Source organism: Pleuronectes platessa, chromosome 5 (assembly GCF_947347685.1).
Source record: "Pleuronectes platessa chromosome 5, fPlePla1.1, whole genome shotgun sequence".
Classification (NCBI taxonomy): Eukaryota; Metazoa; Chordata; class Actinopteri; order Pleuronectiformes; family Pleuronectidae; genus Pleuronectes; species Pleuronectes platessa.
In genome coordinates, this window is record NC_070630.1 from 1695118 (window position 1) to 1721816 (window position 26699).

General features: G+C 43.3%; 1 protein-coding gene across 1 annotated transcript in view; it reads right to left on the minus strand.

Annotated features, from left to right (window-relative positions):
- Positions 1-247: 247 nt before the first annotated feature.
- pak1 (p21 protein (Cdc42/Rac)-activated kinase 1) overlaps positions 248-26699 on the minus strand; it is a 35434-nt gene continuing 8982 nt past the window's right edge. The window contains exons 2-16 of the mRNA XM_053423667.1: positions 26539-26603; positions 12872-13091; positions 10393-10487; positions 9575-9722; positions 9148-9185; positions 7857-7964; positions 5834-6068; positions 4473-4536; positions 4182-4230; positions 2980-3092; positions 1957-2074; positions 1656-1755; positions 1200-1396; positions 612-749; positions 248-450 (exon numbers count right to left, since the gene is read on the minus strand). Coding sequence (XP_053279642.1) covers positions 364-450; positions 612-749; positions 1200-1396; positions 1656-1755; positions 1957-2074; positions 2980-3092; positions 4182-4230; positions 4473-4536; positions 5834-6068; positions 7857-7964; positions 9148-9185; positions 9575-9722; positions 10393-10487; positions 12872-13064 — 1683 coding nt within the window. The 5' untranslated portion in view covers positions 13065-13091; positions 26539-26603 and the 3' untranslated portion in view covers positions 248-363. The remainder of the gene's footprint in view (positions 451-611; positions 750-1199; positions 1397-1655; positions 1756-1956; positions 2075-2979; positions 3093-4181; positions 4231-4472; positions 4537-5833; positions 6069-7856; positions 7965-9147; positions 9186-9574; positions 9723-10392; positions 10488-12871; positions 13092-26538; positions 26604-26699) is intronic.

Below are 26699 nucleotides of genomic sequence, written 5' to 3' on the forward strand. Positions count from 1 at the left end.
TGTTGAAACAATCTCTCTCCCGTATGAGGTCGTTCGTACCCACTGAGGGGGGGGGGGCGGTGATGTCAGCGATGCAATGACATCACATGATCAAAGTCCAACCGATGATGTCACTCAGTTACTTGCTCGTAACTTCCTGTCCGAGTCGGAGTGTTGAAAAAAGAAGTTACAGGACAAAAGCAACTGAGGTTTGTTCTCCTTGTGAGGGGAGCAGGGGGTCGGGGGGGGGGGGGGGGGGAGAAGGCTGGTTATGTAACCCAGCAGCCATCACCACCTCCCGAAAAACAGGAGGAGAAGAAAGAAGAGAAAGGAAGGAGGGATGTAGAGAGAGAGAGACAGACAAATGAATGAGTGCAGGGCTCGCTAGCGGTTGTTCTTGGCAGCTTCCTTGGCAGCCAGAATGAGAGGAGTCAGACTGGAGAGAGGCTTCGCCATCTTCAGAAACTGATGCTGAGAGAGGAGAGGAGAAATAAAAGAGGGAGGGAAGGGAACAGAGAAAAAAAATCAGTTCACTGGTCACAGAAGGAGAAAACTGTTATATCTGATTTAAAAATAAAAAACATGCACACACACACAAACACACACACACACACACACACACACACACGTACCTGCAGCAGCTCTTTAGCCGACCCTCTCTTCTCCACGTCCATCTCCAGACATCGGTTCAGGAAGTCTCTGAATATCGTGGACAGTTTCTCGGGGTTCTGCAGCTCTGGCGTTCCGTTGGTTGCGATGAGATACAGCGCCTGGGACACACAAGTCACACAACATGTTGCTCTATAATGATAGAGAATGCAAACACATAGTCTGTATGTATTTATATTGTAAATGACAAATCGTTCAAATGAAATAAAATAATTTTCCACTCATCAGCCCAGAGATGATGAGGCTAAAAGTCCCGATTAAATATATTTTGACCTGTAATTTTTTGGACAGAGGATTTTACATTTATGTTTGAAGATTCAATCCCAAGTAAATTCATGTTCTCTAAACAGATGGAGGAGCTCTGTGACTTTCAGAGTCTGAGGGGGACATCAACATGTGGAACTCTTGTGCCCTCCAGTGGTGGTTTGAAGAATGACACCAGGAGAAACGCCGCTCACCCTGACTCTCAGACAACTTCTCCTCCTGTTTAAAGATGTTTCCTGTGCAGACACAACTTCTTCAGTCTAAGTTCAAATCGAACACAGACTCACCCTGAGTGGGTTTTCATTCAGGTAGGGCGGCTCTCCCTCCACCATCTCTATGGCCATGATGCCCAGCGACCAGATGTCCACTTTGGGGCCGTAGGCTTTACGGGTCACGACCTCGGGAGCCATCCAGTACGGAGTCCCCACCATGGTGCTGCGTTTGCTCTGCTCGGGGGTGATCTGAGCGCAGAACCCGAAGTCAGCTGGGAGGAGGGGAGACGACAAAATGAGTTATAGATTATATTTCAGATTAAATGTAGACGATTGCAAATGAATAATAAAACATTTATTATTCTTGTGTCTCATCAATATAGAACCGGAGCCTCCCCTGCTGGTTAAAATAAGAAACTACAACAACCATCCTCCCTGTTGTACAACCCACGAAGCCACATAACGATATCGATAAGGGAATACAAAATACACAGAATGAATGATTGAATCGAGGAGAAGCTGAGGACTGACTGAGTTTGACGGAGCCGTCCATGCCGAGCAGGATGTTGTCGCTCTTGATGTCTCGATGGATGACCTGGTTGAAGTGGAGGAACTCCAACGCCTGCAGACACTGAAGAGAGAGAGAGAGAAAACCAGATGAATTGGTTTGAAACTAAAAAGTGAAAAACTATGGAAGCTTAAACAGGAAGCAGCTTCTTCAGAAGTCGACAGTCAAACGTTGGGAAACAATCCAGCTCCAGAGAGAAAGAGAGAATTCTATTGTTGTCGATTATTTTTATCCACTTGTTAAAACCTGCTGCTCCTCTCTCACCTCTCTGCACACGGCAGCTATCTGGGCTTCATCCATGCAGGTCTCTGTGACCACGTCAGTCAACGAACCTCCGGCCAGGTACTCCATCACCACCCACAGCTCGTCACCCACCAGGTAACTGGGACCAAGCAGCAAGAGACGACATCAAATATTAATAAAAATAATATGATTGTTGACACAGTTCTTTTCCTGATTTATCCTGATCTCTGATCTGCAGTTTATAAGTTTTCTGTTTCTCTTAAAACTGAGAAATTGTCTATTTTTCGTCCGGTGTTCGTTTGTGAAACGTTGTCTCACATTGTGTAAATAAAGGTTGAATGAATGAAGAAGTGCACGGACGTGACTCTGATGGTAGAAAACAGGAGAAGCTCTTCTTCAGTCCGTCTTTAGAAATCCCACAATAAATCAGTGACAGCCAAAAATGTTGTTTCCATGACGATGACAAGGTTATCACCGGCATGAGCATCATGTCTACCAAGACACACGGGTAACTACGGCAACCAGACACCCTCCCCCCAGCCTCTAATGGGGGGGGGGGGGGGGGGGGGGGTGTCCGGGGGTTGCCATCACGACACTGAACCTGAAAACCACACGTACCTTACAGTTAAAATCTGTCTTTTTTAAATACTTTACACAAGTGTACATGTGTAGAGCTGATCCATATCTGCTGTTTATTACATTTAATGTTATTGAGATAAATAAAACACTTTATTGTGGTTTTCTTCAGTTAGGGTTAGATTTACAAAAACTGAAGAACTGAAAGTCTAAAAATAATCTCAAACAACTACAAACAGTTCATCCAATGATCGATGTCTGAGAAACTATTAAAAAAGATGACAAAGATAATTCGGGAAAAATATTGAAGATGGATGTCAGAATAAAAACATAAAAAACATGTGTGTGTCTGTGTTTGTGTGTCTGTCTGTGTGTGTGTGTGTCTGTGTGTCTGTCTGTCTGTCTGTCTGTCTGCCTGTCTGTGTGTGTCTGTGTGTGTGTGTCTGTGTGTGTCTGTGTGTGTCTAACCTGTCCAGGTAGTTGACAATGTTTGGGTTTTTATTTTCCCTCATCACCAGAATCTCATTGATGATCAGTTCTTTCTTCGGCTGCTGCTGCAGGTTCATCTGTTTGATGGCGACCTGCGAGAGAAGAAGAGAAACACAGTGTAACACATATATATATATATAAAATATATAAAAAGCACTGATGACTAGAGTTAGGATTCGTTTTTTAATAAAATACACAAAGTAGAAGTGAAAAGAAACTGAGACGTTGCAGAACGTGGGGGAGGAGACAAGAAAAGAAAGAGGGACAGTTTTATTAAGACAAACATCTTGACATTGAATAAAAGAAAACAAGAGGATGAAAAGGAAAGAGAAGACAAATGAGTGACAGGCAGTCAGACAGTCGAGACAGCAAGGACGGTAAATACATTTAAATCCAACGCCAGTGAAAGGTTGTTAGGCAGCCATTAAGAAGTGAGACTAATCCTCAGAGAGTGAAGGAGGAGGATCTTTGTCTTCTGCGTGTTCGGCTCCTCTTCTTCATCCTGACATGTCTTTTCTTTTCTTTTTTTCAGGTTTGCATCTGACGCATGTTAGAAATGTTGAATTCTCATGTTTTTCACTAGGGGGCGGCAGGAACAGTGACTGTCCGGAACAACTGACTCTGACGTTTGCATTCTCACATAAAGAATATGCAGAGTTCAGTGCAGGTCTGAGATCAGCTTCAGTCTGGGAAATTCACTTTAACTCAGTTCAGCATCGTGGTTGAACTTGATTTCACTTCCCTGTCTTTGAGGATTAAGTCTTTCACCAAGTTAAATAAATTCCTCCTTAAACCATGACAGTGTCTTTTTATGACGTGGGAGCTTTAATGTAGTTTCTCTATCCAGTCAATCCTCTAGTGCTCAAGTAAAATAACAGAAACGCATGCTCTCCTATACGGCTCAATACATCATGAATGTTAAGAAGCATCGGAAGCTGCATCTTTGAATCCGGATCTTTATTAAATCTTTCTTCCTGTGGGACTTTTAGCGTGCATGTCAGTCAGCGTTTTAGTCCTGTCAGAATTAAGATGGATTTCCATGTCTTGTCTCTATTCTCCAGTTATTCTATATTCCTTCTAGGACTGTTAGTATTAGCGTTGTGAACGTACAGCTATACGCTGAAGGAGGATGGAGAACAACTGATTGTAGGAAGGAGATGAAAATACACATCAGTACCAACCTCCTGCCCCGTGGCGATGTCGATGGCCGTGTACACCGTCCCAGACGCCCTGCAGACACAACATGAAGCCGTGAGTCAGCCTGTACTTGTTAGAGGAACACTTCTTTAATTTCTACGTCTCTTGAAGGTTAACAACAGAGAACATGTGCAGGTGTCTCACTGTGAGGTGGCAGCTATGAAACGAGAAGTGACAACTTTTCAGAAACAATATTTATAGCAGCATCATTTACAAGGTTTTCATCCAATCACAAGTTATAGTTATGATGTGAACTATTCACATTTATGACTTACCCCTGTCCGATCTTCTCAAACCGTGTATACTTCTTCTTGGGGTCTCCAACACTTACAATCGTCCCTGAGTAACAGAAACAGAGAAAGAAGAAAAAACTTGATTATTGATTATTTATGGAAACAGACGGTAAACCAACAGGGATCTGTGGGAGGACAAGAGAAGGAGAACCAGGCCCTGTGTCCACAGCAGACGCTCACTGGCTGTAGATGGATAGAAGACGGATCGTGTCTTTCTATCCATCCTGACTCTACTATACGTTCATCACACTCAGGTCAATGCAGCATGCTGACTGGAAGAGAGAGAGAGAGAGAGAGAGAGAGAGCGAGAGAGAGAGAGAGAGAGAGAGAGAGAGAGAAGCGACAGACAAAGGAGAAGACAGAGAGAAGGAACGATACTAATACTAATACAACTAAACTTGAGAGAGAGAGAGAGAGAGAGAAAGAGAGGGAGAGAGATTGAGGGTTGAGATGAAGACAGATAGGAGAGAGACAGAGAGACAGACAGACAGAGAGACAGAGAGACAGAGAGACAGACAGACAGACAGAGAGACAGAGAGACAGAGAGACAGAGAGGCAGAGAGACAGAGAGACAGAGAGAGAGAGAGACAGACAGAGAGACAGAGAGACAGAGAGACAAAGAGAGAGAGAGACAGACAGACAGAGAGACAGAGAGACAGAGAGACAGAAAGACAGAGAGACAGACAGAGAGAGAGACAGAGAGACAGAGAGAGAGAGAGACAGAGAGACAGACAGAGAGACAGAGAGACAGAGAGAGAGAGAGACAGAGAGACAGAGAGACAGAGAGACAGACATATCCATCTTCCGTTTTCAGAATCCACAGTGGGAAAGTGATCGGGACAAAAGTCGGAGTCACTCCAGAGCCGCAGGAGACTTGACGATGGAAAGAGAGACGACGACCAATCAAACGTGAGGACTGGACAGAGGGGGTGGGGAAAGTGAATATCAGGTCTGTCAATCAGACTGATTGACAGACAGGATCCTGGTCTTACCAGCAGAGGGAGACCTGAGCACATCTGGACAGGCGTGTTGCATGGTTTAAAAAACATTGAGGCTTTATTCATGGTTACAAACACAACATCATGTTTCAGTATGTGGAAGATTTTCTTTTTCTTTAATAGCAGAATAAACATAATTCACTTTCCAGTCGCCACTGTGCTGCAGCTGAAACATCACAGCCCCACATGAAAGACGAAAGTAGGACATGTTGTGTCCACATCACTTTGGTCTGTGTAGTTCCTTTGCTTAGTGCATGTATGTAATCTGATTACTGGTTATATTACTTTTTAAATATCGATAAAGAGTTTTTCATGTGTGTATGTGAGTGTATGACCGATCCTTACGTAGTTTCTCCAGAATCTCCTCGTCTGACATCTTCTTCTTCCTGGTTTTGTCCTGGGGGCGGGACAGGGAAGGTCCGGGGGCAGGGCTCGCAGTGGGGGGGCTGCTGGGAGCTCCCTCTGCAGGCGGGGCGGGGGGGGCGGCGGCTTCCGCGGCTGGCGGGTTGATGGGGGAGGTCGCTGCATCTTTGGTCGGAGGGAGAAGAGGGAGGGGCTCGATCACTGAGCGAGTGTATATCTGAAAAAATAAAAAACACAAATACGTTAACATAATGACACTGCATGGACGGATCTCGTTATTGTGTCATGAACTGTGTAGAACTATGACCAGTTTGAATGATGACACACAAGAACAAGACAGATCCATGGACCCATGATCCTAAAAACAAAGTTTCCTCTTGGACTCAGAGAGCATCAGAGTGACGTGTCATAACAGATCATTATCACTTGTGATCTAACTTCAGCCGCGTCTCACAGGTTCAACTGTTCCTGTTATCACAGGCTGCTCTGCCCCCCCCCCCCCCCCCCCCCGCCACTCAGTGACGACGTCAAGGAGAGAGTAACACACAGAAGTTTGAACTGTGTTCACTGGTTTGTTGTGCAGATCTCCGGAAAGTTGTTCATCACTTCTAACTGTAGCAGATAACATGGCTCAGATGTGAATATCTACAGGTTGAACACACATTACACTCACACTTTATCTCTGAATATCTTTTCATTTATATTTAGTTAATATTTCTATGTATATTAATGAATGAGGGGCAAAATATTTGATTGTGAAAGTTGTTTAAACATAATGAAAAATTGTATTGATCATAGCTGACGAGAGTAAAAACCTAAGTGGCTGAAGTGTTTCTAAATGTGTGTGTTTCTTGTACTTGTATCTTTGTGAGGACCACCTAAAGCATTGTCCTGCAAAGTGATGACATTTTGGGTGGTCCTCACTTTTTCAATGGCTTGTTTAAGGGTTAAGACTTGGTTAGGGGTAGGCATTTAGTTGATATAGTAAAAGTTAGGGTAAGGGGCGAGTCCTCACTAAGTGTCCAGACTGTGGGAGTGTGTGTGTCCTCACTGACTTAGTGTCCTCACTAAGTGTCCAGACTGTGGGAGTGTGTGTGTCCTTACTGATTTAGTGTCCTCACTAAGTGTCCAGACTGTGGGAGTGTGTGTGTCCTCACTGATTTAGTGTCCTCACTAAGTGTCCAGACTGTGGGAGTGTGTGTGTCCTCACTAACTTAGTGTCCTCACTAAGTGTCCAGACTGTGGGAGTGTGTGTGTCCTCACTAACTTAGTGTCCTCACTAAGTGTCCAGACTGTGGGAGTGTGTGTGTCCTCACTGACTTAGTGTCCTCACTAAGTGTCCAGACTGTGGGAGAGTGTGTGTCCTCACTGACTTAGTGTCCTCACTAAGTGTCCAGACTGTGGGAGTGTGTGTGTCCTTACTGATTTAGTGTCCTCACTAAGTGTCCAGACTGTGGGAGTGTGTGTGTCCTCACTGACTTAGTGTCCTCACTAAGTGTCCAGACTGTGGGAGTGTGTGTGTCCTCACTGATTTAGTGTCCTCACTAAGTGTCCAGACTGTGGGAGTGTGTGTGTCCTCACTAACTTAGTGTCCTCACTAAGTGTCCAGACTGTGGGAGTGTGTGTGTCCTCACTAACTTAGTGTCCTCACTAAGTGTCCAGACTGTGGGAGTGTGTGTGTCCTCACTAACTTAGTGTCCTCACTAAGTGTCCAGACTGTGGGAGAGTGTGTGTCCTTACTGATTTAGTGTGCTCACTAGGTGTCCAGACTGTGGGAGAGTGTGTGTCCTTACTGATTTAGTGTGCTCACTAGGTGTCCAGACTGTGGGAGAGTGTGTGTCCTTACTGATTTAGTGTCCTCACTAAGTGTCCAGACTGTGGGAGTGTGTGTGTCCTCACTGATTTAGTGTCCTCACTAAGTGTCCAGACTGTGGGAGTGTGTGTGTCCTCACTGATTTAGTGTCCTCACTAAGTGTCCAGACTGTGGGAGAGTGTGTGTCCTTACTGATTTAGTGTGCTCTGGTCGGGGGGCGATCACCGGCGGTGGCTCGGCTTCGTCCTCGTCCTCCGATACGGTTGCTATGGCGGGCGTCTCTGACACGGCCTTGGTGCTCTGCTTGATGTCATAGAGGGAAAGAGGGCGGAGCCTCAGTGACATCATAGTCACATGGGCTAATAGCGATACGAGACCTGTCATACTAAGAGTGTCACTGTCACTCCCTCCCCTGCCTCATCGCCGCCTACTCGTCTTCCTCTCTGCTCGTTTTAACCTCCCTTCTTTCCCCTCCCTTCTTTCCACCTGTTGCTGTTTCCCTCCTCTCATCTTCACCCATGTCTGGTTTCTGATGCCACTATTCAAACCTCCTCCTCTCCATCCCTCGCTTCTCTCCTCTATCTCTCTTCCCTTTACTCTCGGCTGGTGGCCAAGCTGCAGAGACAGGGACAGGGTGAAAGGAAGAAAAGATGCTGATTCACAATGCAGAGAGAGAGAGAGAGAGAGAGAGAGAGAGAGAGAGAGAGAGAGACAGACAGACAGTTAGAGAGAGACAGACAGTTAGAGAGAGACAGAGAGAGAGAGAGAAAAACCAAGTGTGTGGGCAGAACTTGAGTCTTGATCTTCATCTTCTGCGTTTGTTTCCAGAGTCTTGTCTCACCTCTGTTTCTCTCTTTCTCTCTCCTCTCAGTCCATCAGTGACTCTCTCCCTCCCTCCCTCTCCCCCACCTCTCTCTCCCCTCAAACTGTACATTAAACCATGTTTCCTCCACTTGTCATTTTAATATCCTCATTGTCTCTCACAGTGTAGCTCTCCCTCTGTTCCCTGACAAACCTCAGCCAGGCTCCACATCTCTTCAATGTAGTGTTTGACTTCTGTTTATCCTAAAACTTCTTAAAAATAATATGTAAAATCTTTATGAAAAATAATGAAGCTCCTGAGTGCAGGACATTATTTACTGTTTTGCTTATTTCAGCTCCTTTGTTTCATTCACTTTTAGTTTTAAGTCACCAGCTCCTGAGCAAAACTCAAATATTACATCACAGCTCAATTCTTTCAGTTATGACAGCAGGTTGCAAAATTGTGTTAATAATTTATCTTGGTTTTACAGACACTTAATTAGGGAAACTGGGAGTGGCTGGTGGTTGCAGAGATTGTAAATGTTCATGAAAAGGTCTGACTGAGCTGCTCAGTGTGTCTGTGAGTGTTTGACATGAGACCTGTGCGACTGTATGTAATAATCATACCTTTATTTATATTTAGTTATTATATTATATATAACATAGTATGTAGTGGTCTTACCGTTGTTGTGGAGGAACTGTACGCATCTGCATTTTTATCTGAAAGGAAAAAGTAATGGAAAATGTCCGATAAGAAGAAGGAGTGAGAGACGACAGAGTGCAAAGGATTTAGTTTCTTTAGATGTTCAGATTGAAATCCATCCCTCAGTTCCACCAGGGAGACAATGAAGAAGAACTGTCTTCAGAGACCAGAAGAACCAAGAGTCCTGAGACCGATGGTCTGATCTCCACATCATGGAGCCAGTCTGCGATCACATGAAAACACTGAATCCACAGAACGACTGTGGACTGTTCTTCAAGATGCTTGGAACAACCTACAAGAGCTTGATTTAAGATAGACTCCTTCTAAAGGTAATGGATGAAATTATAATGTCCACACTTTACTTTGTGTGGTTCTGAGTATGTAACGTGTGAGGATGTGTGTGTACCTGTGAAGCTCATGTATTTCTGGCTATTGGCCGTTTCCTTCGAGTCGTAGAACTTTAAAACGTCGAGGACGGCCTGAGGATTCTTCTTCTGCTCCAACTTGGTGATGTTGGATGTCTGCAAGAGCCGGGCCCACTGCTCCGGCATGCCCTACAACACACACACACACACATCGTGAAGAGTCCAGACATGACAGTCATGTAACTGGGTTACGTCTCTTTCTCTCCAGCTTTCTTTCTTCTCATCTGTTGGGCTCAGTCCATCACACGAATTCCTCAGTCACTGATTCCTTTCCTTAATCTTTAACCATGTTTTCAGCCGGCCGTCCATCTACTGCTTATATTGAGGTTACACTTATTTAAGTAAACTGACAAATGCATGTGTGCATATGGAGCAGGAACTATGTCCCAGATAATAGGAGAGAAAGGAGTTACACACACACACACACACACACACACACACACACACACACACACACACACACACACACACACACACACACACACACACACACACACACACACACACACACACACACACACACACACACACACACACACACACACACACACTTTAACTCCCAGCTAAAAGAGCCTGGTCAGGCGGATCGAGTGAGTCAGAGGAACAAGGCGTCTTTGTCTGATGTGACAACTTTAAAACCTGTCAAGTGTGTGTGTGTGTATTAAACACACAGACACACACATTTATGCACACAAACACGCAACACTGAACACAGGTCCTTTGGTGAGCTATTAAAAAGTGATGCACACACACCAGACACACACTACAAACCACAAATAGCACACACACAGACACTTACAGTAAACTCCCCGGTGACAGCATCGAAGCCCACATGGATGGTGTGTTCAAAATCTGACGGCAGGGAAATCTCTGGACGCTCCTTTTTCTTATAGGCTGAAAGAAAAAACTGATTGTGTCAGGAAACTGAAACAGACATAATGTTTATAATCCAGAATAAACCTGTTTCTTTAACATACATGTTGAAAGAGTGACAAAGAAAAGGATTCATGACAGCTGACTGGGACCTAGACAATAATTAAAATGAGTGGAATCGGAAAAATCCTAAATGCAACCGTCACAAACTCCCCTGAACACGAGGCACTAAGATCCACAGAGAAACAGTGTAAAGGAAAAAGAGGAATAAAAATAGAAACAGACAGAAAAGGGAAAGGTCAAGGAAAACCTGGGAGAATTTTAGGAAACGAGGCATGAAAGAAGAAACAGAACGAAAAGCATAAGAACGAGTGAGAGAAGAGGAGAAACCATATGTTGGAACTGATGTGAGGAGATCATTAGAGCAGAGCCCCCGGGACGACTAACAATGATGCAGGGCCACCAGCTTCATGCACCATGGGTAATCTGCCCCTGTGTGTGTGCACCGGGAATAAGGTGGACCAACAAAAGATCAAAATAAGTTTTGTTCCTCTTGAGACAAACTGGAGCTTGTTTCAGTAAAAAGAATATGTAAGTCCAGAAGCAGCAGCTGGGAGGAGAGTTAGACAGAAACACTTTTCTATTCTATAACCTGAATACACCATAACCTCTCTATGAAGCAGTGAACTACTGTTTTCACATTTGAGGTTTTGTTCAGATTAAACAAACAAGACACAGAGTGTTCACCAGTGACCTTTAGAGAAGCTGGAGGCAGATTCTATTACAGCTGGACAGAGCCAGGCTAGCTGTTTCCAAAGGTTTACAGTCTTTATGCTAAGCTAACTATGTACAGCATGTAGCTTCATATTGTTGGCAATGGTATTGATCATCTCTTTTAACTCAAAAGATATATAGCATAATTTCCAAAACGGCAAACTATTACATACAAAGCACGAAACACAAATAATATTTTTGGAGGAAAAATCATGGAAATATATTGGTTTTAAATGTTAACTGCACTTGTAATAAAAGACCTTTGGAAATTATTTGTGAAATGAAATATCAGCCAATTAATATTGATAAAAAAATGTCCCTCTGAGTTTCAGCAGTGTTCTGGCTGAACCATGGTTTGTCTGAACACTATTATCAAAGCGGATCCTGTGTATTTGTGTGCGTGAGAACGGGCATGTATGTATTGTGTAAAGTAGGCCAGCCGTGTGATCGGAGACACAACTGGCTCCTTTATTTCAGAGTGTGTGTTGTCGTCAGTGGAAGCAGCGATGACTCAAATGTTGTATTTATGGTATTTTTTCTTATTGGTCATTAGTTATTGTCTGGTTTCGCGTTTAAGCAAAGTTTCTGTCAGTATTCAGGACTTTTACTAAAAGTGTTTTTCAATAAATTGTTCCCATAGACGCAGAAAGAAGAGTTAAAATAAAAAAGTTAACTTTGTTCAAAACGTTTTCATCTTAAAACCCTCAGTCACACAAACCCTTAAGTTTTAAAGTGTATTTTTGGAGAATCTGACACATACATTATTATGTATACTGTAATTTTCCTGCAAGGTGTTTTGATGCTTGAGTGTCGTCTGTTCCTGTTTGAACAACGACAGGATCGGGTCAAAGGTCAGCGCCAAAGGTCAGCCTCCATTAGGGATTTGACAAGAACTCACCGTCTAATGATCTGTTAATTATTACCAGTGAATCCAACTGGAAAACAGGAGAGTTGTGTGTGTGTGTGTGTGTGTGTGTGTGTGTGTGTGTGTGTGTGTGTGCATTTATAATTAATACTATTAGCATCACTTGGTGTTTAATTAATTATAAGTGGGTATCAGTACTTTTTGTAAATAACCGCCCAATGCATTTGGCAATAACTTCAAATTGTGTTTCCACAATCAAAATAGAAGAAGATCTTTTTGATATATGTCAGTGGAATTACTGGCACTTACAAACTTTCATTTTTCAGGGAAAGCAGTAAAGGTGTTATGTAAATCCTACCAGCAGCTGAGAAATCCTCCGGCTGGGAGGTTTTTATTATCAGTTGCAGCTCGATCAGTGAACACGTCTCAAACCTCCTCAGTGTCTGTTTCTATTTTACAGCCTCCCTCTGTGTAGCAGTGTGGAGTTTACATCCGTCTGGCCTTATTGTGTCAAAGCTGCTATCAGACGCTCTGATGCAAAGTTCACTGTAACTACTCTTATAGTCTCTGAAGTCAGATAAGGAAAATACTGTTCAGCTCCACCATTAGAGGAGATGCTGGGAGCCCTGCTAATAGGGGGTCTGATAAGCAAATCTCACTTACAGAAAGTGCCACTGCAGCCAGCCACCAGGGGGCTCCACTTCATGGGGTCATGTTGTGCATCTTTATTTACAGTCCCAGTTCTCATAGATTTCTCAGTACTCACTCTTATCGCCTCCTCCGGTCAGGATGAATCGGATCGAGCGATCTTTCTTCTTCTTGTCTTCCGGGTTCGGTGGGAGGGGCTTGGAGCTGTGGTTGAGGGGGGCGGGGTCCTTGTTGCAGGAACCAATCATGGTGCTGGTGTTCCTCATGGGCGGAGCAGGGGGCTTGTCCTCAACCTCCCCATTATCGGACATCTTCAGCTCAGCTGCAGCCGACCGCTCCTGTAGGAACACGCACCAATCAGAGAGAAGGAAGGTTGAGCAGCAGGAAAATCAACCAATCGCAGGCGGCACAGGGATTACGACAATAACTAAACGATGGTAAATGGTAAATATTTAATTTGCACCATCAGTGGTAAAATAAAATCTACAAAGATCAATTTACAAAGATATAATCACTCATTGATTCATTTAGCTGGAAACGATCTAGAGTAAGAAAGATTTGGTTTGTTTGAGTGCAACGATGAATTTCCAGGTAAAACCAAAATCTGTGGAATAATAGAAAGAAACAAAGAAAGAAAGAAAGAAAGAAAGAAAGTTTCCATTTCCTCACTCGTCCGTTTGATCTATAAACACTATGCTGACTCAGCTGTGGTGTTTGGCTTAGTCAGTGTGTGTGTGTGTGTGTGTGTGTGTGTGTGTGTGTGTGTGTGTGTGTGGTGACTCAGACATGAAACTGTGAAATGGGAAATAATCCCTTTCTGCCTGGTCAAACACACATATACAATAAATAAAGGGACTAGCAGCAGTTTTTTGTGATTTACCTGAGTCACTTAAAATCAAGCAGCTGAGACTGAGCGTGTTTTCAGGCCTGCGTGGTGGAGCCAGTGGAATCAGAGCTTTTAGGTCTTTACAGCCACAGACAGAGTGTGGAGCAGCTTGTGGCTGCGGTGGGAACGAGATCCGACCCAGTTACAAGCTGGTTCTGTCTGTGATGAATGGATTTGAGTGCTGAGACACTGATGCATGAATTTAACAGATGATAACAGAAGTGATGTCTTCATGATATTTTGGGCAGAGAGGAGCTTTCATCCTCATCCACTCATTTACATCAATGCAAACAAGATGTATTGGCTCCAGTTATCGCTGTAGTCTCTGTTTACGTCAATTTCCAAAAGCAAAGGATCAACAGTTCTCAATGCAACTCAACAGCATCTTTCTTTACAAGCTGAGATAAAGTCCGACAACATCTTCAGGGTGATTCTCAAGACTTGACAAGCTCCTCCAGAGCTACAGAGGGATCACACAACTGTTTTACACTCATCAACACACTGATGTGCACGTGTCAAATTAGTGTCCATAGTATTTCAGTGGCTCAGTTTAGATCAGGAGGACTTTGCAGGACTGTGACAGTGTTGCACTCTTTTACCAAAATGTCTTCACAAACATAGAGTGTCACTCAGAGCTCAACCCCCCCCCCCCCCCCGCCAAGATCGAACAATCCCTTAGATTCAATTAAGCTGCACCACATTTCACACATTCATTAGCATCAGGCCACTTAATAATGCAGATGTTTTTTCATCAAGATCCATGAAACATTCCGTTGGAAAAACACTGAAAATTTTGAAAAAAGCTCCATCTCGCCATGTTTAAGAAACAAATATCCTGGAGCTGCACTGACATGTGATCAGCACTTCCCTGACACCTCCAGCATCCTTCCACCACGCTTCATAGAAATCTGTCCTGCAAATTTTGCAGAATCTTGCAGAGAAACAATCGATAAAAGGTGAAAACATGAACTTCTTGGCAGAGGTACAACGTTTTTTTTTTTTTTTTAAGGTTCATAAGAGTTTGGTGTCAGGGTTTTAATACTAAACTATTTTTGAAACTTTCACAAAATAAGTCTCAAAATGGACTAATAACCAGAAATCTAAGTTAAATCCAAAGCTTTCCCTCATAGTTTTTAGCCTTTATATATTAAACGTCTTACGTCTTACCTGAACAACATGTTTACAACTTCTAGTGGATCCACGATCACAGAAAAACTCTCCAAAAGAAAACCGTGGATCTGCTGAGTCGAAGAAACCTGAGTGAGAGCGAGAGGCTGCGTCTGACTTTTAACCATCGCTCCCTCCCACAGACGTGATGTCACGTGTGATGCTATCAGGTGAGTCACATGAGGAAGTGATACTGCAAATACACACTCATCCTTGCACACACAAAAAGGAAACAGGAAAACTAAAACCAATCTCTGTACACACAAAGACAGACAGTTGTTTATTGTGTTTGATCTCACACACACACGCAAACACAAAATGTCACCCAATCGTAAAGAGATGGTGTGTGCTCACAGCGTTCACACATACATCACTGTTTAGAGGGAAGTGATGGTCACTTTGTTGTTTGTTGATCTAAAACAAACAGACACACACACACAGCTATAAATCCTAGAATACATCTTTTAAAAAGAACCTGACCATATATCTATAAATCTTTGTCTATCTCTAACAGCAGAGGAGGAGACAGCAGGTCTCATATTTCAGACAGTCCTGTCAGTGTCAGCAGAGTCACACACACACACAGACACACACCACGCCACACACACACACAGTTTGAGTTTAACAAAAGTCCCAGTAGTTTTCTCAGTCAGACAGAAACCATCATAAACACATATATATATATATATATATGAAAATGACCATCGGCAGATCGGATATCATTATCAAATACCATATAATTATCAAATCTTGTTCTGTATTGGCTTTGTTTGTGTTTTGTAATAATATTTATCTGTTTTATTCTTTCTTTCTTTCAATCACCGAATTGCTCATATTTTATTGTGTATATATTTCATAAATGCTCCAAGTGAAGGAAGAATCATCCACAAATTCAAATTTTCGTCATCAACAATAATTCAGCTTCAACATGTTAAGAAACAGTTTGTAACTAAATCATCAACATCAAAAACCATCAGACGAAGAACAGCATCAACAAATTCACAACACACAGAGAGTTTAGTGTGTAGAGATTCAGTGTGTCTGTTTTGTGTCAGTGCAAGGTGTGTGTGTGTGTGTGTGCGTGTGTGTGACTGTCTGAGTGGCAAGAAGATTACAGTGTCAGAGACACTATCTGATCTACAATTAAAACACACACACACAAAATAATTACAGTGCATCTACATGAGTCGCACATTGTCGGAGTTCTTCCTCATTTTCCTTCTCCTGGTTTTCATCTTTTATTTCTAACGGTTTTATTACTTCATAAATCTATTTTTCTAACATTTAAAACGTTCTAAGCTCAGTTTATATTAGTTTGGTCTTAACTGTGTTTTCCCTCTGTCCGTCTCCTCCTCTTCTCCTCCTCCTCCTCCTCCTCCTCCTCCTCCTCCTCAGCTCCACAGTGAACCGTGTCTGATCAGCTGCTCTGACCCACATTACTCCGACTGTCCAGCCTCATGAGCTGAGATTCCCTGCAGCTCCGGTTCCATTTGTCATTTAGATCTCACACCTGAGTCTGAGCCAGAGTTTGATGCTACTGATAAGAAACTGCAGGTTTTCTACACTCCTCCTTATTCGTGCATTTGTTTGATCTTTCTGTCACCTACCTAAATATCCCTGATGTTGATTAAGATCCATGAATTATTCTCATAGACTGTAAATAAATACCGACACTGCGTCTCCACTTCCTCCCACTTTCCAGAAATGAGGCCAAAATATCTTGGACACAAACGTGGCCATCTTGCAACGATGACATCATTTGGAGCCAGACGTATCAAGGTCCCATCAATATGTGCTCGACCAATCACCAGTCAGTCTCAGCTGTCAATCATGATCAATAAAACCCATTTATTTCTCTATCTCTCTGTCATCCATCAACATCGCTCACCCTTCACCTGCATCCCTCTTTATACTACTGCAGCTAAACTACGTGTGTAAATCACACTGTGAGGATATTTAAAGTATATAAATATATATAGATGTGTACATGTGTTCAGAAACTTACATCAAACACACAAACACAAATCTTAAGAGATAGTTGCCATTAAGTGTCGGCACTTCCTGGAAACGCCTCGTCAGCCTCAGCAGCCACATTTACTGGAAGACGAGTTCACTCTCTCTCTCTCTCTCTCTCTCTCTCTCACACACACAGACACACACACACACACAAATCACCTCTGCATACATTAAAGACTCTGACATACACACACAACAGTTTATGTCATTTCACTTTAAACAGAGCATCATTATCTCCTCTTGCATTGAGCCTCTGGCTGTCGAAGCAAAAATTTACTAGAAAGAAAATCAAATCTGAGAAGCTTGTCACATGATCATTATATTGGTTAGGACTGTTCTACTCAGTCATTCAACATCAGGACGACAGATTCCCTCCTGTAATTTCACATTATTTAAGATTAATTTATTAATTGCCACCATTAATTTACCAATATTCTGATTATTGATATATTATTTTGTGCCATGTTTGATGGTTTAGGTTCCGACGTTTGGTTTTAGACTGTTGGTGAGGAACAGGCGACTTTGGGCTCTCTGAGAAACCGTAATGGATAAACAAATCTTTTGATGTTTTCATTATAATATTTCTGGACCTATGAGAAATATATTTAAAAAAAATATATTATTAAATTCTGCGAATACATTGTTTTATTGTGGTGTTTGTCTGGTGCTTTTTGCTGGAACATGCAGAGACTTGCACCAAACAGGATGGTTCCCTCCTTCTCCTTCTTGTTTGGTTTATTGGCAGGAGTCAACCAACTGGAACCAAGGTGCATTACCGCCTCCTTGCCGAGCCTTTAGCTGAGCTAACAGACCCAGTGGGGGGGGGGGGGGGGGACCAACCCACTGTTAAACCAGCAGAGCTCAGTGTTTCTGGGCATGCGGCGGCCATGGAGCCCGAACCTGCTCCTGACGCTCCTACAACACACAGAGCAATGAGCGCCCACATGGCAATAACAACCACTGTGTGTGGGAGGTGGGAACGAGGTGGGACACACAAACAGGAAGACACATAGAGAGACGGAGACATTAGACAAACACAATAAAAGCACATAAGAGGAATAAAAAGAGGAGACAATGAGTCAACTGCCTCTGGTTCCACTGTAACAGCAGAGACAGAACAGGTCTGACAGATAAAGACAAAGGCTCAGATATTGTCTCGTCTGTCTGGAGACATGTCCTCATTATGTTGCCACAGTAATGTGACAAACCCAGAGGCCCAGACTTCAAATGTATATTTTAGCATATTTTACAGACCACACTTGATCCAGTGTGCACACACATGCATGTATGGAGACCAAGCAAGCACACAACGTCACACAGAATAGATTTCCGAGTTCAAATGCACAATCTCACGCACACACACACACACAGTTGTCGACCACACCCAGTATAATTTGGGTCTTTGAAGTTGTAACCTCGGGAGATTCCCTGGTTTACATCATCATCCCTGTTCTTTGTATTGAACTATTGTTACACTGAAGCATCTTGAACCTTTTAATCTGAGACCAGCCTTGTGATAATGTCTGTGGTCATGTGACGCTTTACAAGAAAGAAAACTCGTACTTAGTCTAAAATCGACTTTATTCTCATTAAATTACAACTGTATTTTAGTCAAATTCAGAATTTTTCTTGTAATATTATGACTTTTAATCTTCAACATGACTCCCACTGCCATTTTAATCTACAGTCTTACAGTCTCTAAAAAGAAATTCCCTTGAGATTCTTTTGTTAGGTGGCAATCTGTGTGTGTGTGTGTGAGGGTGTGTGTGAGGGTGTGTGTGTGCGCATGTGGTAGAGACACAGATGGTAATTTTGAAGAGGAGGATGTGGCCAAACATTAAATAAAGGATAGACGAGGGGAAGGAGAGAAGAGAGTGAGACAAGAGAAGAGGGGGATGGTGGAGAGAGAGAGACAGACGAGAAAATAAACCAAAAGAGTGAAGCAGGGAAAGAAAGAGCGGCTGAAGAGAAAGAGTGAGTGTGTCCAAATAACAGACTGTATCTTAGCAGGGGACACACACACACACACACACACACACACACACACACACACACACACACACACACACACACACACACACACACACACACACACACACACACACACACACACACACACACACACACACACACACACACACACACACAGTGCCTTGCTCGAGGGAACTTTGCAGAGGTGAAGATAGAGTTCGATGTCAAAATCCCTTCTCAATTTACCCATAATCCTTCAGGTAAAAGTTTGAGGTGTCAGATTTCATCCTCACTCCAGATGAGCTTGAGTCCTTGAGAGAGAACTTTTCAAGTCTTGAGTCTCTGTGTCTCTGTGTCCTCACAGGGCAGTAAGATAATATGTGTCTCACCTCAGTGTCTGTAAGGTCCAATTTAAATCTCAAACAGTTTGTAAAATCTCAGTTGTGAGGATTTGCTGCCTTTTTTTTAAATTATCTTATTTGAATATTATTGAATATGTCTTGAAACACAAACACACACACACACACACACACACACACCCCCCACACACACACACATGATTAACTTGCTGTCCGTCTGTCTGTGTGTGAGCACCACATTGATTATGCAGGTTATTGTAAGCATGGCCTCTCATCCCAGAATCCCTCCCTCCCCACACACACTTAAACACACACCCAGGGACAACCTGCTCCGTACAACCATCTGTCCGGCCCGGCCTTGGCACGTTGCCTTCGGGGCTAAAGCGAGGGCACCGTGTGTGTGTGTGTGTGTGTGTGTCTGTGAGTGTGTGTGTGTAGTAGCTACAGTACACTTTACATTACAGTTTGCCATTCACACACACACATTCATACAGTGCATCTATTAGCAGCACTTTGTTTATTCTATGAGGGGGGGGGGTAATTCGGGGTTCAGCATCTTGTCCAAGGACACTTCGACAAGCAGACTGGGGATCGAACTGCCGTCCTTCTGGTTGGAGGACGATCGCTCTACCTCTCAGCCACAGCCACCAACAGTTGTTTAAAGCAGTGAAAGTGTAGTTGTGAAGAGCATGAAGGACTGAAACTGAGGAGGACACACTCCTCTGAAGCACGAGGAGAAGGAGGTCATAGATGTCTGAGCTGTCTGCAGAGATAACCCATTGAGTCCCTTGATTCTGGTCCTTGTGGAACCTGGACTGTTGGAGGTTGACCCGACGGACTGTAGATGTGACAGGAGATGGGCAGAGGCTTCACCAGTCTACTGGACAAACTGGTTCTCCATGACGACCTCAGATGCACTCGCTGTCACCGCCTCAGCTCGTCCCAGTTCTCTTATGTTTATTTTGATGATGTAACTTTGATTTACAAAAAATTATTAGAGACGTCTGGATATGTTAAATATATAAAGTTATGTCTTAGGGAAAGACATGCCACATTCTTATTAATAAATTAAGACAAAAGATTTGTGTCACACCGAGGGAACTGTTTCTATTCAGTTTAATTCAATTCATTATGAGTGAAGATAAATTCAGCTCATGTCTGTTTCCTCTCACTCTGTCTCTCCATCTATCTACTAAACCAGAAAGCAGCTGAACCTGTGATCCTGCTGAATGACCCCCCCCCCCCCCTCATCACACATTGTGTGTGTGTTCAACATGACATGTACTCCAGAGAGGCTCCCGCTGAGTGACAACACACACATACACAACAGAATCCAATAAAGAGCTAGCGCACACACTTAGCGCACTTAAAGCTCCACATAATCAATACGGACATGAACTAGCAGGTCAGATAAAGCCCAAGTGGCACCTGTCCTCCAGGCACCTGTCCTCCAGGCCCCTGTTCTCCAGGTCCCTGTCCTCCAGGCACCTGTCCTCCAGGCACCTGTCCTCCATGCACCTGTCCTCCAGGCCCCTGTCCTCCAGGCCCCTGTCCTCCAGGCCCCTGTCCTCCATGCACCTGTCCTCCAGGCCCCTGTCCTCCAGGCACCTGTCCTCCAGGCCCCTGTCCTCCAGGCCCCTGTCCTCCAGGCACCTGTCCTCCAGGCACCTGTCCTCCAGGCCCCTGTCCTCCAGGCCCCTGTTCTCCAGGCACCTGTCCTCCCTGCACCTGTCCTCCCTGCACCTGTCCTCCCTGCACCTGTCCTCCAGGCCCCTGTCCTCCAGGCACCTGTCCTCCAGGCACCTGTCCTCCAGGCACCTGTCCTCCAGGCCCCTGTCCTCCAGGCCCCTGTCCTCCAGGCACCTGTCCTCCAGGCACATGTCCTCCAGGCACCTGTCCTCCAGGTAGATAATGAACGCAAGAGCACGCACACAAAAGTAAATCTCAAAATTATCAGCAAACTGTTCTGCTTGCCATCAGTGATAAAAGCAGAAATTTAACAATCCTGTCTATAAATGGTAATGATTAATCAATAATCAGTTAATTTTCATTATTAATAAATGTAATAACAAGAAGACAAGGAACCTTATCAACTACGCCTCACTGACTGACCCTGACATAAAACAAAGGTCTGAACAAGCGGCTGTCACTGGTCAGAAGTGACTCACTGCCTGAGATTGATTGGTTGTTCAAAGTAAACCTTATTGGTTTTACTGGAAAAGGGGCGCTGGAGTTAGAAGAGCTGGAAACATCACCACACCGAGGACGGGAACGAGGAACTGAGGATAATATAGATTGAAACTGGGCAGAAGAAAAAATAAAGCAAATAACTTGATCCACGTTATGTAGGTCATGGATCAAAACCAGGCTTAAATGAGCCTTTATTATATTATCATATGACTGAGAGTCACATGTTGTGACTTGTTGTCGCAGAAACAATCAGAACGTTCTTATCACAAATGATCTTGGGCTGAGTGAAGACACACAAACTGACGACACACAGGATTTGGAATTGTATCGGTCTTATTTCGATGGATCCATTCAAATATGCATTAAGTTGACCCTGATTAACACAGAGCAGGAAGAATGAGAGATATCGAGAAAAAGTGACAAAAAGGGAAAGATACAAAAAGAAAAACAGAGAGAATAAGAAAGAGGATGACTGTGAAAGACGAGGAGCTGAAGGGGAAACACTAAAGACACGTGTACTACCAGCACAAGCACAAAGTGCTCGGTGCAATCCCAGGATGCTTTGCAGAGCTTTAAGTGGTGAGTCCACCTTCTTATGATGCTGATGGGTTTAAAGCAAACACACACACACACACACACACACACACACACACACACACACAGACACACAAAATCACACATCTGAAATAAAGGCAGGGACATCGGTTCACATTCTACACCGTACCATGACTGACATCTACATATGTGGTATGAAAAAACATATTGTTAGCCATAAACCTGATGGATGTGTCATTAAGTATACAACACACACAAACCGCCTCACAGACACACACACTGCAATGTAGATCGATCAGTTGTGGTATCCAATAGATTGCAGCCGAGTTGAAGAAGGTTCTTACAGTTTCTTTACAAAGCTGCAGGACTGTGTCTTCTGCATGCTTGAGTCTGCGTGCATGTGTGTGTCTGTGTGTGTAATACAGGAGGGTGTACACATGTTTACAACCGGACCTCATATGTCTTTGGTCTTTATTCACAGTAGAAACGCCTTCGAACAGAAACTCGTCTCCTTCTTTGTCTCATTGTCATCGTCGTCTTTCTGCTGAATCACGGATCAGATGCAGCATCTGAACCATCGACAGGTCGAAGCCACAATCAGTCAGAGACTTTAATTAGTGTAAACAAAAGCAGAGCAGTGTTGAAGAGACCGTTGAAGTTTGGAATAAAAAAATTCAAAAAAGTGTGGAACTGTCAATGAGTCTTTCACAGACGTCTCGTTTTCTGATTTGCTGATCCGCTCTGATGTGAAAATTTACAATTATTTCTATATTTTACAATTTTTATTTTCTTAGTTCAAGTTCTATAATTTGGTTGCATTTGTGTCTCCTTTTTATTTGTATATATTTATAATAAATTAAGTTAAATTAAGTTCAACAGTAAAATATCAAACCTCAGTTACTTTTCTTTGTCCTGGTTTGATGACCACTTCTTTTGATTCAAGTGGAGTTTGTTAAATGTGATGGAAATATGTTTGTTTTGTTTTTTTAAGAAAGGAAACTACCTGTTTCTTCAAAATAAAAGGTCATTGTATGTGACTACTATGACGGCAAATAAAAACATTAAAGCAAAGGATATATAAAGGATAAAAAGTAATATACAAAGTACATATAAACGCTTATATGTACAGCAGGAGGACATTCTTCCTGCTTTTATTCTTTGTCTTCGCCTCTTCACAGCTCTCACTCGGTTTAATTTATCAGGAAGGTTTTCTGTTTACAGCCATTTAACATGTAAATGTGAGTCTGAGTGGAGGAAAGTCTGAGTTAAAAAAGAAAAAAGCAGAGAAGAAGAATAGAAAGAGGAGTCTTTCCCGTCTGGGAACCAACAAGAGGGAGCGAGAAAAGAAGAGCGAGACAAAAGAGGGAAGTAAAACAGAGACTGAGCAAAACCGGGGGAGCGAGACTATAGTAAAAGAACAGAAAATAAGAGAGAGAGAGCGAGAGGGAGAGGGAGAGAGAGAGAGAGAAGGGGGTGAGTGGGGGCCACAGTAAAATAAAGAGCAAGGGATCAAAGAATAGAAAGAAGCTGAGTAGCAACACGAGTTCACTGGAATTTAGACGAGAACATTTTTCACAAGAGAAAAACTGTGTGAGTCCCCCCCCCCCCCCCCCCCCCCCCCCATCAGCCTCGTCTCTACCCCTCCTTCCATCCCTCCATCAGCCTGTTCACGTCCAAGGGTTACGGCAACAGAACCTATTTAAATGTACATTCAGGCTCCTGACAACTTTGAAACACTAAAAACATGTGTTTTTATATATTATATTTATATATAGTTTATATAGTTTCATTACCAGTGCTCATATTTAAGTTGAACCAAATCAACACTCTTCCAGTGTGTGTTGAACTTTGGGACAGGTGTATGACTGCTTGCAGGTGTGTGCAACATGACACTGATGGATTGTGTGTGTGTGTGTGTGTGTGTAATGTGATTCCCAGAGGGCAGCCCAGCCTTGAAGACACATTCTGACACACAGACACACAGACACACAGACACACACACAAAATCCATCAGCATCACATGCCACACACACACACACCAAACTACAACCACACAGCTTTCCCACCTGGATAAGGCAGATATGTGATTTCATATAATTACAATGATAGTCAGACATTTTACTCGGGGGCTCGAAGGAAAGGTTCCAAAAAAGTAACTGACTCTGACACTTGCCTTCTCACATTCAGCCCCTCAAGAATATTTCAGGAAACTCTGAAAGCCGCTTGAGAGATTTCCCCCAAATGGTTAACACAGATAGGACAGGTCTTCATTACACACTCAGATAACAACATGTCCACAACAAGAAGTGGATTTACCAAAAGAAACTTGATCCAAAACGGGACCCAGAGACAGTTGGACCAGATTAAAACAAACCAGAGGAGAATTCAGTCAATGACAGAGACAGAGAGCAGCACGATGCACATTACCCATCACAGCCTCAACACACACATTATTCTACTGTGATAATCAACCACGTGATCAGGGCTCACAGTGTCCACTGGGATATACGAGTATCAGTCATACTGACAGGAGACTAGAGAGACGGCTCGTTTCCTTTTTACATATTAACCATCTCTCACCTACCTTATAAACTAGAGTGGCATTCAGTTCAGTGCATACAACTGCCAAAGCCAAACAGTCAAAACTGCATCAATCAAAGTTAATCAAAAAACATAATCTATTCTCTGAGAAAATTGTGAAAATGTTGAAAAACACCAAATTTCACAATGTTTAAGACATCGATAGAAATCCTGGATCTCCGTGAGCCCAGGGACAAGGATGAGAACATTACATTTACTAAATCTAAGTTAAGCATAACTTGGGATTTGATCCAAACCAGTCCTACAACACATGTACAACACAAATACTCAGATAATGTGACAATATTCACCACACACACACACACACACACACTCACACTCACACACACACACACACACACACACACACACAGACACAGACAGAGAGAGCTCATACAGATGCATGCACAATGATGCAGTACATAAAAAATACATGTAAACTCTCAGAGTTACTGTTCTCATGTGCATGGTAAATTCGCCCCCCACCCCCACTCTCTAACACACACACACACACACAAGAACACACTCACGTGCGCACACACCCTCAAACCGAGTACTGGGGCTCACACACCTCTGAAGCTGTGTGAGAAGTGAGAACTGCTCCCAGGATACTGTGCAAAACTCAGACCAGTTCTCACAACAATGGCAATACACAAACACACAAACACACACACACACAAACACAGGTGTGCTGGGGGGAGGGTCTGTCTCCATCCCTGATATACCAGCTGCCAGACTCCACCCCTCCCCATCTCCGTCACTATGGCAACCCCATAAATAATGGAGGCTGCAGTGCATGCTGGGAGCCATGAGGCCAGAGAGGCGGAATCCCATTATAGAGCCGGCTAACAAATAGTGAAACTCTGTGGTTTCCCTCAATGAACCATGACTCTGTCCACCGCTGCACGTTCCCCCTGAAATGTCTTTATTGTGACAAATGAAAACCACGACCCGACCACGGGGGAAATGAACCCTTAAAGCCTCTGCTTTAGAAATGACAGAGAGTGCTCATCATAGATATATATATAAAGGCTAGATGTCTCGTCCGACAGAGTCGAACGTCCGCACATGGCGACCATCTTGCGTCAGAGGGCTTGCTCAGCCATAACATTGTGTTGGTAGTGGTACATGTACTTTTTAAAGGAAATAATAGAAAATAATTCTTGATGACATTTATAAAAAAAAAAAAACGTTTAAAAATCGGTTGAAAATTGAGCTAGTTATGGTTATTTAAAAAGTACGTACCATTACATCACAATGTTATTGGTGAGCGAGCCCCCTGACGCAAGATGGCCGCCATGTACAGACGTTCGTGGCCGAGACATCAAGCCTTTATATTTATATGGATATCTATGGTGCTCATGTTAAATAAATCACTCAGTAGCTTGTTGAAAACCGGCAGGACTCAGTAAGTAGTTTCTTTTTTCAACGTCTTATCAAAGCTGGCCTCAGAGACATGGAGAGTTTAGCAGCTGCCACATTCGGACACACTGACTTGGAAGGAGGACAAAGATTATTACAAATATTCAACTATGAAATACCTTCACCACGGCTAAAGCCTAATTTATGCTCAACGTTAAGGTACGTTTACAGAGATGGACGGAGCCTTCTACTCTCTACTGGATGACATGAATAACAACAACACCAACGTAAAGGACACAGGAAAGTTTCTTTAAAGTAAACGCAGAGTAAAATGAGATGAAAGCCTTGATTGTTAAGATAATACACTGAGTTATGAATTTGTCTCACAGCCTCACGTTCACTGTTTTTGGCCCAAAGTCAACGTGTTTCCAGATTCAGAACATCTGAGTAATCACTATGATACATCCACATAAACCCAGTTAATAACTTCTTCACTCAGTTATTCCAAAAAACATATATCACATTAATCACATAATATCAAACTCTTCTCTCAGCCATTACGACATGCAGCTCAGCTACTGTAAAGAAATCAGTCTCTCACTGCCTCAGGGCCTCAGAGCAAGGCACAGAATCACCTGATGAGGCTCATAATTACAAGTGGGGTGCATCTGTCATTTGTGTTCCACCAGGGAGACGTACCTGTTTATGTCGTCTCTGGGTCGGTCCTCTCACTGGAAGGCTGGTGGACAGATTGAACCTGCAGCCTGGAGACAGAGACACATGTTCAAGTTCTGCTTCAGCTACTGCAAGCAAATGATTTCACTACAGCTTCTCATCAAAGGAGACATGAAGACTTTACA